The sequence below is a fragment of the Perna viridis genome, chromosome 11 (assembly GCF_037379345.1).
Source record: "Perna viridis isolate PV_CMFRI_1.1 ecotype Kerala chromosome 11, ASM3737934v1, whole genome shotgun sequence".
Classification (NCBI taxonomy): domain Eukaryota; kingdom Metazoa; phylum Mollusca; class Bivalvia; order Mytilida; family Mytilidae; genus Perna; species Perna viridis.
In genome coordinates, this window is record NC_142455.1 from 18,761,578 (window position 1) to 18,773,891 (window position 12,314).

The 12,314-nt window shown below is 34.7% G+C and overlaps 2 protein-coding genes across 11 annotated transcripts in view; one reads left to right on the plus strand and one right to left on the minus strand.

Annotated features, from left to right (window-relative positions):
• Positions 1-1,647: 1,647 nt before the first annotated feature.
• On the minus strand, positions 1,648-5,272 carry LOC148603220 (uncharacterized). The gene is made up of 2 exons (XM_088552003.1): positions 5,092-5,272; positions 1,648-3,810 (listed from the first exon to the last, which is right to left on the minus strand). Exons 1-2 carry the CDS (start codon positions 5,186-5,188, stop codon positions 1,817-1,819), a joined length of 2,091 nt encoding a protein of 696 aa, XP_088408129.1. The 5' UTR covers positions 5,189-5,272; the 3' UTR covers positions 1,648-1,816.
• A 4,356-nt stretch (positions 5,273-9,628) lies between these two features.
• LOC148603221 (integrin alpha-9-like) overlaps positions 9,629-12,314 on the plus strand; it is a 68,163-nt gene continuing 65,477 nt past the window's right edge. For 5 of the 10 annotated variants that reach the window (XM_088553298.1, XM_088553299.1, XM_088553293.1 and 2 more), the window contains exon 1: positions 10,027-10,408. In XM_088553298.1, the coding sequence (XP_088409424.1) occupies positions 10,206-10,408 (203 nt within the window). In that variant the 5' untranslated portion in view covers positions 10,027-10,205. Of the gene's footprint in view, positions 10,409-12,314 lie in introns of all 10 variants that reach the window. The other 5 variants (XM_088553302.1, XM_088553294.1, XM_088553303.1 and 2 more) reach the window with 4 other exon arrangements.

A 12,314-nucleotide genomic window follows, 5' to 3' on the forward strand; every position in this document is an offset into this window, starting at 1 on the left:
AAGACTATAATTTGATTATAAGTAAATGGATATTTGTGAAACTGTACAACAATGTGTGTACTATTAAGGTAGATCATATCTATTACATACGGCATTCTTTTCTGTCATTTTGAAAAAAGCAAACATACAATTTATATTTTCAATTAACTAATAGTGTTTAAATGATATTAAAACTATATGTTAAAAATATTTTAAAAGAATTTTTGACATAAAAATGTGTATGGTAAAACTGTAAACAGCACTTTCCAAACGCAGAAAAGTGACGGAAAAAGAGGAGATAAGTGATGCGGAAGTGTTCTACATAAATTAAGCTTTTTAATATTACAAGAAAAGTAAGTTCGGTGACCCCGAATTTGAAATGTCAGTTGATTGTTCTTTATATAAATTTATAAGAAATATTCTCTACCGGTTTTTAAATAGTACGCGAAATATTAAAAATTACTTACAGAATCCATATACATGTAAACTGTAAAAAAAATTCCTTTGTTAAGGCTCCATATTCTAGCTAGACACAAGGAAATTCCTATTTTTAGCTACACGTGACTTCCTTATCTCACCCACGGTTGTACCAGAGCAGGTGCGTTTTCCCGTAAAAAAATGGCACAATTTGAATAATGTCCTTGGCAAATCATTTGTCTTTTTCATGTGTAAAATTGACAAAATTTTGCAAACAATGATCTATTACCCGTCCTTATTTTAGGAACCTCGATGGCACCCTTTTTTTTCAAAGTGCGCATTATTTCAATTATTCGCAACTATTGGAAGTTGGATATTCGTTTTACTTGCACATGTGGACGCTTAACTAGAATAGAATTCGCATTGAATGCGCATTATTTGACCGTGTGATTTGTGTTTTGTACTCATGGTAGTGATACCGATGACGGTGCAGGCAAGCTATATTTAGTGTCAAGACATGATACATGTAGTTTTTTCCTACATTGGATTTTATCGAAAATAACTTTTACAACTAATCAAATCCATCTGAAATTCTAATCATTTATAGTAAAACAAGTACATGTATTTTAATGAGATGTCAATCTGATTAAAATACACGATATGACATGTGCCAAGTCAAGTCCTTTAATTGTGGTTAGAGTATATCATACATGCTACTGTTAATGTATTGCTATATGGTGACCATACCCCGTACTTAAACTGGTGGACAAATACAATTATCTTTTTTACTGCAGTACGTGGGCTTGTCCAGAAAGACACAATACACTTGCTCTACATAATTTCAAGCTCAAGGCATCCTTCTGAAGCACCTGATGTCACTCCCGATTTTTTTGTGGGAATTCACATTGCTAGTGCTTTAGTTTTTCGTGTGTGGCGTCTTGCTTCCCTACCTTCAGTTTTTATGTGTAATCTTTTTATTCGGTTCGCTACATTGTGTCTGAGATATTGTCACCGTTCCATGTGTTCCTGTTAACGTTTAGGCCATGTTTTGGTTTTTGACTTATTTGAATCATCCAACTACTGACGCTTCAGTATTTTTTGCCTATGTTTGCGAATTCATAAGATACATGTATTTTGAATTAGCAAAATACTGTTTGACATGATGTGAATCTCAAGACCAAGTTGGTTGTCTATATTTATGCTTAACCAGTATAATCTCTAAAATAAAAATTGGGAAAAATTCTAGACAAAAAAGGTATAAGTTATGATATTAATTTGTTTGTATCTCAACTTTTGATAATTTGTACTTGTATCGATAATAATACACAAAATAATTACTTTATAATCAATGGATCACAGTCTAGACATTCTATATTCCCGTACATGAGTAAAGTGAAGTAATCAAATTACGTGCTGTTATCTAACTAGACAAGTCGTAAAAATAAGTCAAAGCCGGAAAAATTAACTGGTCTGTAGAATCCTCTTCATCTTGGAGCGGACCACTCGAATACATGATCTTTGGCTGATTGTACTCGGCTTCTTCATCGTTAGACCAAAGTTCGGGGTCATCCGCGCAGTTGTTGGCATTCAATCCAAATTGAATTGTTGTTAGCTTCGATCTTGCCCTCTGGCGTTTTTTTCGGTCGTCTTTCTGTCGCTTTTTATTCTGCCTTGATGAGTATTTTTCCTCTAACAGATCGCAGTCTTTTTTCTTCCCTTGGATTATCTGTGTTGGCATTTCAATCAAATGTCGCTGATCTGCTGCGTTTTCGTTCACATCGTCGTCAAAAATAATGATTCGGTCAGCTGGGTCATAACTGCCCACTGAGGAGTTAAACACGTCGCTTTTTACTTCACCACAAGTACCCGAAGCAGCTTCAGTTTTATCTGCTACATAGTTTGATGACTCGGTTTGCAAGTCTATAAATCCAGAATTTGCTGGCTCGACTACTTCGGACGACTGTCGCAAATGTTTGTTTGGCACTCCTCTTGTTTTCACTTTCTTAGGTTTTACCTCAACCTTTTTCCTAGAGCCACGTTTGCACTTTTCAACTAGAACTTCACCATCGGCTCGGTATGTGCCACAGTCAAATGAACCCGCTGGGCTGGCGTCAGATGATTCAAATATTTCACGGAACATTCGAGCGTTACTGATGACGTTTGTAGTAGGAGGATTGCAAGCCTTTCCTGCATGCTTGGTCGCCGACATCAGATTTTCATCAGATGAATCGTCACAGTAATTTGTGGTCGGCCCATCGCCTCGACATTTTACATCATGCCAACTGTCGTCGTCGGTATCATAGCTACTCGAACTTGTACTCAACAACGGCTCATCCCAGTCAGATAGTTGTTCTTCCGTCCCATCTAGATTTTTCTCCGACGTTGTACTTGTAGTTTCTTTATAGCTCTCATCTGAAGATTTTGTTGAGTCAGAATCAGAGATGTTCTTCTTTTCTGTGGTTTGATTTACATAGTCATTTTCCACTGACAACTTATCCTTAAACGAGCTTTCAATAAGAGTGACAAAGTCGTTCATGATTTTGTTGAATTTATTTTCGTCCAGTGGCAGAGGACCGAAATTTTCAATGAACTGTTCTCTGTACCATTCAATGCGTTCTCTACATACGTCCATTACTTTCTTTTTGCCATAACTTTCACTGGCATCAGGGCATGCCTTTTTCAGTTTGTGCTTAAGAAATTCTGCAAACCCGATCTTACCAAGGACACTGTAAACTGCACAACGAATAAGAGTGTTCTGGTTTTCTATCGTTTTCACTAGTTGCTTTTGTTTTTGTAATTTTTCTTCTTCGAGCACCGCTGAGACGACATTTACGAAGTCGTTGCCTCTTTTTACAGTTGTTTTCTCGTGGATCCAAGTCTCCCGTTTGAAATCCGTCTGGGAGACCTTATCATTCACTAATTGATTTCTCAGCCCAAATTTTCGACAGCACGAGTGTTGGCGTAGAGTACGATGCCTTTGGTGAATTTTTAACAATGATGGAATGGCATAAAGGCTCGAATCTTCACCGACATAATTTAGCCATTTGTTTTTTACCCAGTATCTATTTTCGTTAAAGAATGCATTTACTTTCTTTTCGATCTCTCTTGTAAATTCGTCCTTTTCCGTAGGTTTATGATTGGTTTTCCAGGAAAATGACTTAACAAGAGTTTCTGTTGTTGAATTATCTGTGCAGTTGGAGTCTTTCTTTCGTCGCCATTTCATAGATCTTTTCTTCACACACGGAAGGTCTTTTCTTATTTCTGTTGGTGTCTTGTTTTCGGCCAGTCCCGTTTTTATAATTTCCCACATATCATTTCCTTCATTCTGGAAATTGCCTGTTGAGTCCGCCTCTTTTTCGTCAAAACGTCCACTATCTAAATGCAAAATGTCATCCTCTCTTTCACTGCTGCCATCTGCAAAGAATTGATTTTAAGTTTTTTTATTTATTGACGGAAAGTTGTTAAAAATATTCGAAACTCGAAAATGTCAATATATTATAAAATTAAAGCACAATCGACGAATTAAGGCAATATCGTTCATACAAGTCTGAAAATTTGCGATGTGAATTTACGTACGATATTGCATCATATGCGTTTAACGTCGGAATTCCACGTTTGGCAACACTTTCCGTTTCTTGCTTGCTTGCTTATTGAAACACGTATGCAGCATAGCGAAATATGCACTAATAATATGATTGGTAGCAATTGAAACATCTGATACATTTCTTAAAAAATCGAAAAGAATAATTCAATTGATTATCAATACTACGGTATATTAAATTTGCACATGCATGTACACCGCAGCGTGGAATGCAAATGCAACATATGCACACTGTCTGTCTAGAGAGGGAACATTGCAACCTTTAACACATGAAGATATTCTTCTAGGCAAAATTAGGCGAATTTCATACCCTCTGCATAAGAGCAATTTACTATTTTAGTTTTTAGACCTACAGTTTGTTACACTTGGCATGCGGTATGTTGACGTTTTTACTGGTTTTGACAGTTTTAATTGATTATAAAGAATTGGAAAGACCATTTGTGGCAAATATTCTGAACTAATGATTTGTCCTGATTCCAACAATATACAATTTTCAGTTTTGATTGTTTACAATCGTCATTGATAGTCAAGATCGGTGTGTTTTTTTTCAACACAGCCACTATAGCGCGCGTAACTTCATGTACGAGAATCAAACGTCTGCATCTTAGTTCTGAATCACAATATATGTTTGTTTTTTTTTTTAATTTGGGTTGCTATCGAGATTCATAGGAATGTACATGTATAAACCGGTCTGTGCACCAGCATGTAACAAACGGTGATGTTACATGGAGTGGGGGCACCAATTCATATATATATGTACATGCACAAATATATATAATTTGATCTCCATTTATCACTGATATATGTCACTTGTGAACGTAAGGTCCTATCATATACAACCCTATATTTCTCCAACCGTAAAAAGTACCCTTTTGAGTCGCACATCCGTATACCCATCGATGAAAACGTAGCCATCCTCCCCTTCCTTGGTTTTGAGAATTAGTGCATGCATGTTTTATGATGGTTGATGGGGGTGTGCAATGACAAGATATTTTTGACTTGGTGCATAGATGGAGAAAATTCCGAACTTTGCTTTGTAGGCGCAATAATGTGTATAGTACGGCTTAGGCTTGTTACGCCTTCTAGTTACTTACCAATTATGTCTACGTCAACGTCGGTTTCATCGAAGTCCGTGCAAGTATTATCTTCAAGTATATTCTTTGCATTCTGCTTTGTACCAGAGTTCCCCATCACAGTTTGTCACGGCGGAAAGTCATGTGCAACAGATATATTGTTTTTGAGCAAACATAACTGAAGTTGCAAAAAAACCCTATTTTGACGTCATTGACGTCAAAATCGCGAAATCGACATCTTCGTTTTTGCAACCTTTATCTCCGAACAATCATGAAAGTCGAGCTTGCACCACTGCACAAGTGCCACCTTTAATGAACGGTATACATTTATAAGTTTTATGACAGCGAGAGCACTTTGAAATTTATTAGGCAATAATATTTGAGAAACGCAAATAAATGTGCTTAGTTTGGTCAAGGATTAGGTTCTGAAAAGGGAAACAACTTTAATTTTTAACCCAACTAAATAAATGTTAGGCTTCTTGTGCAGCATAACTTGAACACAGTCGAATTAGAGATTTACACATAAATGTATACGATCGCAGCATCAAATATACAATCCAACGCAGAGCAAAAAACACCATGTGGAAATGAAATTTGCGAAGTGTCCAAAGGTTGATGGTCAGGCAGGGTATAACACATGGTATAAAAAAACCATTATTTTGAAAGTTTAATTAGACTATTTGCACCAGGAAAAAAGACAAAATTTTCCATTTCTTTTTGGTAAATTGAATTATAATTTTATTGAAGTGCACAGAAAATGAATATAACAAGGCCAGATAACTCTGTCAAAAATCTCATTTTTCTAACATTCTATTGAAAAATTCCTGACAAAAACATCAAAAAGTGGTCTTTTCAAATCCTTGAGTGAAATTATATTTTCAGATCGGTGGTGGTTTTGACGTGAATGTTTCTGATTTTTTCCCATTTTGCCTGATTCTTACAAATACAGAATTATTTTTAAAGCTAAATATATTTGTATATTGTAAAATTCCAGGGCTGGATTTTGTTTCACCTTTGTAGGTTTTTAATGCCATGGTCAAAAATGGTCTGATTTTAGAATCGATAAAGTAAATTTTCGTATGTACAATATTGTTATGGTCATTATAGATTAGTCTCAGCGCTCTTTCTTTGAGTTTTTCAACATTGTCTGGGTTGTGCTTGCTACAGAAATGTCAAGTGAGTGAGCAATGGCTTAGGCTTGACATGGTGAATGAGTGGTACATTTGGTATAGCATGAAGTTGTCTGGTTGCTTTTTTTATTACAGATGTTTGATATGTATCGGGTAAAGTCCAGCATAAAACCAATGGTGACTCCAATTAAAAAAGGAACAGACGTGGTGAAACGCAACAAATGCACCATCTTTATAAAAATAGTTAACAAGTAACTGAATGCATCATCTCATTTGATGGTTCATCCGTTTAAGCTGAAGGTGGTATCGTTTTCATGTGTTTTATTTCCATATGGTATAGCTAGATATTGTTCTGGAATTGCCTGTATTTTATTTGATGGGAACCACGGAATTAGTGAATAACTGTCTTCCTCCAAAGATTGAATAATTGATGCCAAAGAAAGGCCATATTTTGAGTGGGTGTTGACATTAGAATAATTAAGTATAGCACTCCCGCTCAGAATCATGCAAAATGTGATTCATGGGTGAAAAGCCCAAGTAAGAGGTCACGAGATTAGCAGTCAAAAGTTTTACTCAAATCCACCAGATTGATTGATTGGATGTTGGGGTTTAACGCCCTAGCCGCAATTTTTCAGTTATATCCACCAGAACTGATAAAAGATATTTATAACTGTATACGGCTTTCTTCCACTCTTCAATTATACGTAGTAAAACTGAGTGAAAGCCAAAGCCTGATCTAAATGCAACAAGAAATGAGTTAAAAATAATTTTGAAATGATATCAAATCATTTCAAAATTATGTTGAACTCCTTTCATGTTGAGCCTCAACAGCGGTCTCAAAAGAATTTATAAATTGAAAGCACACTCATAGATCTATAAAATATTACCCTTTACATGTACAAGAACACAGCGCCATTTGAGCGATTTTTGAGTGAGTCGGAAAAGATTAGTGCCCGGTTTCATAAAAAAAATCTAACACTGAGATTTTCCTCAATTCCTTGAGTTTTTCCTCAAATATCCCATTTCAAGCAATCTGAAGGAAATCCTCAATTGAGATTTTTTTCTTTGGATGAAACCCAGGCCGTAATTGGCTTCTTACAACTCATTTAGAACATTTATACCTATATCATTTAACTCTTTGTTAAGCATAATGTAAGTTCTGGTGATATTCCATCAATACCTGTAGCTTTTTTAACATTTATTTCATCGATGCGTTTCATAACAAAACTTCGACTAACTGGTTGGAAATTCAGTATTTTTCTGGAGATGACAATTCTTGATAGTTGTAAGTAACATTAATGCTTGATTTTTTTTTATCAATAACAATGTTGTTGTCTCCTACGTTCTTGGCTTCATTTACAAAAAAGTGGTTAAATATCTCGCATATTGTTTTCTTGGTCAGTCTCTATAACTACCCTAGCAATGTTAGAGGTTTTCTGTCAAGCTGTTTTCCGACTTGGTGCCATCCTCACGGAATGCCAACCTATACGTTGTAGGAGTATCTCTATAGCTCTATTTTCTTGTAAGATAATGTCCTTATTGTTTGTGTGTCCTTTGTTTGCAAGGAATGGTTTGAATGTATAGGTCAGAATCTTTCGTCTTCGGACCGCCTATACGTATATGTACATTCGTCGTTCTAGAAGATTCTATAAAACAGTTTGAACTTAAGACTCAAAAGTATAACCATTGGCTAATTTAATTACTACGTATTGAACATAAAATAATGGTCGTTTAGAAAGATTCTGAAACTAACGGCTCCGATTGGTCAATTAAAACATCTTGCCTAATTCATTCAGATATTATTAAAAAATCATTTTCTAACATTTCAATAAATAAGCAGTGTGAAACTTTCATACAGAGTGAAAGTCATGTCGATAGCGTTGTCTGATGAGTATGCAACAAACAATTACTGTTTTTCCTTGAATTTACAGAATTTCGACTATCAAGGCAAATCCCGTGTATTTGATATGGGACGAACTCTGACGTCCCACAGCCCCAGCTTGTCTGGCAAATCAGCCGTTGGTTGTCAGAACAACTTCGGACTAGCTTGCCATAAATATCCTTATTTGTAATTGTAATTGGAATATTTAAAATTTGCCAGTTGAACAAAGCATTGATAAGTCAATTATGTCATGAAGGTGATGAAGATGAACTCCACTTTATAATGAAGTGTTATAAATTGAAAAATGATTAGTAATATTATTGATATATAGTACCAGTCTGAAGAGTATATTGACTAGTCATGATTTGGATATTTGTAATTTTAAAAGTTGTTATTTCTGGTAAGTAAAGTGTACAGTGTCAACCAGAAAGCAAAACAAGCTGTCTGAGATGATGTTTTAATGTATTTTATCTTTGATAGTTTTTTAATCATAAATTGGTTGGTCAAAGATAGATAACTCTATTCCTCAGCAGGGACCTCACAGTTTCCAATTTCTTGATGTCTCACAAAATCACCATTGTCAACTGTTTTCTACACTAAGGAAAAACAGGCCTTGGGAAATGGATTTTTATTTTGTCTGAAGTTGGTGTTGCATTAAACTTATTTTTCTGATGTAGAATCTTTAACACTCAGTAATTGCTTGCAAAAATGTAAGGTAAATTTCTGTGCCGCAAAAAAATTTTCCCATTGTATCACTATATTAAAATCTTGCAATGGTAATTTGTAGGGATGCACTTCAACAATTAACTTTTCAATGGACCATGATAACTATTAAATCCTTATTTCATCTTCAATCAGCTTGACAGCAATTTTTCGATCATGACCATCAAAAATTATGAAAATGGCTGAAAACCATATAAAATTTCGAGTTGGTCCTTAATTTTCCTGTCCTAGGGAACCGGTCATTATTTATCTCCAGGGGTGGGCCGGCAAATTGAAAAATGATCCCGGAAAAAAATAACTGACTCTCCTTTTCCAAACACCGAAAAATGCTCAACCCATCTCTCTCAAGTAGCAAGAAAAAGTCACCCCACCTATATATATATATATATAACGTCCTTCTAAGGAATGTTTCCATAGATAAAGAATGAAACAGACAATTAGAGACAATGACTGAACCAAACATGAAAAGCTTTATTACACAGGCCATTATGTATAAAATTCTAGATATTGCAGAAATACATTTGTAAATGATTTATCTTGAAAAAATCATGACCCCCCCTAATTAATTAATCAAAAAATACACAACCCCCTCAAGTACTGCTATTTTTTCTTTGACCCCCCCCCCATTTTTTGCCGGCCCACCCCTGGAGATAAATAATGACCGGTCCCTAGAGAGTACTGAAAATGTGCATCGTTCCATCAAGGGTAATAGATTTATATCCTAACTCCTTGGTTCCATGTTCTTGACCTAGCCTTACCGCGATACTGTGGGAACAGAATATGGGGGCAATTTCTAATTTTTTGCTCCACGGCGCGGTCTGTTGTTTTCGGAACTCCTCGATCGCTTCATCAAAAACGAAAGTTGACCATTGTAGTGTCAGCGGTGTCTGTTTGACATATATATGGTTGTTGACAGGAGCAATTTAATGTTTTTCGTATGCGTCGGACACACCCTGTGTTGTAATGCAAGCTACTTTTACGGTAAAGTCAACAAAAAACTTTCACAGGTAGCTTGAAATATAGACCTACAGGTGTATCGGGTCTTCCGTATCGATTTTTTAGGACACCGGAAACTGAAAATAACATTTTGATTAAAATTAGTTGACTTAGTATACTCGACAATTTTTTACGCTGAAATAATTTTGTGATTCACTTTTATTGTCGATTAGATTATCCCGCGATTGCCATACCTTAAAATGAGGTCACCCGGAACTGGATTACGCATTCTATTATTGTGAACTGTGCAACTTGCAATGTCAAACTGAAAGTAGGAAATCACTTGGAATAAAGAAACTTCATCAGTAAAAATAGAGTATATTCTTGGATTTTTGGAATTTTATAAATATAAGTAAAACAAGTTACAGGATTTATCAGTTTAATAGTGTTTTTGTGATTATTATATGTCATTAATTATGTGGAATCAGTTCATAATTAGTGTTGCCTTTTTCATATTTTTGATTGTTGCCAGTTTTAAATGTGTGCTAACGTTCAACTTAAATGTAGGATTAGCTAGGATATTCACAGGCAATCGATCTGATGTTAATAGTTTATTTGGATATACAGTTGACTTTTTATTAACAAGAGAGACTCCACCTAAAAAATGGTAGGTATACATACTGCTTGATACCTTAAGATTTGAGATTGTCCTTATGCTACCACCAGCTAAACCACATTTAGTGCCTTTGTTCAAATGAAATATTGACCTCATAAATGCAGATAAATTGCATGTGATTTGTGGCATCAACTTTTCATGTTAATCAGTCTTATTAACTGTTCTTCTCACTCATGTCTTTACTTGAACAACTGTTAAAGTACTTTTATTTGTAGGTACCAGTTTTCATGGTTATGGGGAAAATGACCAGTTCATAGATTCTTGATTTCGTGGATTTGAGAACTATATCATACCAATGAATGGGAAATTTCCTTTTCGTTGAGAATCAGACTTCGAGCTTTACCAAACCCACAAAAACCATGGAAATTGGTAGCCCACAAACAGTAATTCTTTCACAGTATACAACTTACAATTGTATTAACAGTTCTTAGAACCACTTGTACCAAATCACTGTATTATAACATAAGTCAATATTTAACAAACATTCTTTGAGTTCCAGTCAAGGAGATTCTCTTATTCTAGCATAATTAAGATATTACCAGAAGCTGGTTCAGAGAGGGGGCATTAGGTGACACATTCTCTCCCAAAAACTTGATAAAAAATGTTTATATTTGCATTAGAAATATTGATTTTAAAAAAAGTACCCACATAAGCCTTTAGCACCTCAATTCCTACAATTTGAAGTTGGGTTAACCCCTCTGACTGATGTTCATGCATGTACTTTATGTGTATCATTATTTCAGTATACATGTAGTTCCTATGAGTCCAAATAGTTAATAGAAATATTGTACACAATACTAAACACACTCTATTTTTGAGAAGTACTCAAATATACATTGTTACAGTGATTTAGATACAAAATGTACAATGTTATCCTTGGTGCTGAAAAATAGTTTCTAAAAATGAGATGAAAACAGATCGCAGTGGTTCATCTAACTAACATTATTTTTTTCTTCCAATCGTATACAGCATGGGCATATATACATATCCTATGCAATCTTACTTTGAAATCTTAACAGCCTGAAACAGTGGTGTTTTTTTAACTCCAATCAAAACATTCCAACATAGATGTAGATTATTTACAACTTGAATTGATAAAATTTTTTCATATGAATCAAAATATAAATGAAGTTTTATGTATTTTGTTCTAACAATTTCGCAATTCAGTTTCATATAAGTGTTTTGGCAGTGTCCAGGGATTAACCCTAGTAGTGTTCTGAGGTCAGGGATCCCAAATTTGAGACCAACAATTTTTGAAATTGCATTTACATGGGTCCATGGCCTCCATTCAATTTAATTAACACTTAATTGTGGACTTTTGATATTCCTCAAGTGGGCCATTTATTTGAAATTTTGATAAATCCAAGACCTTTCACTGTAAATTGAATGTAAATTTAAACCTCTATTTGAGGATAATTATTTTTTGTGATCGTTGACAATACACATGTAGTTGTGACCTACATGTTCATTTACTGCATCTTGAAATGTGTGCACCTTCTTAAAACAAGATATTATTTGAATTTGTAATGATTTTGGATTTTAGAAAAAAAGTAAAAATATATAAATAATGTATAAAGTTTATCCCTACTAAGGGATTAGTCATACTGTCATGACTAAGGGGGTTAGTAAGTTTTTTTTTGACTTTTGTTATCTTACTTACCTTATCCCTTAGCCATACTGGCATGACTAACCCCCTTAGTAGGGGTTAGCTTCACAAGTTTTTTAGTCATTTTCTTAACTTAAAAATAATTCCGAATTGAAATAATAGTTTGTTTTAAGTATTAAGTTTAAATCTGTATCATTAATTTTTGTCAGCTAAATATTCCTGGAAGGGATTTCAAATTTGGTATTTACTATTATTGACACAGTTGTGGGACTTGCATGTTTATTTTCTGGT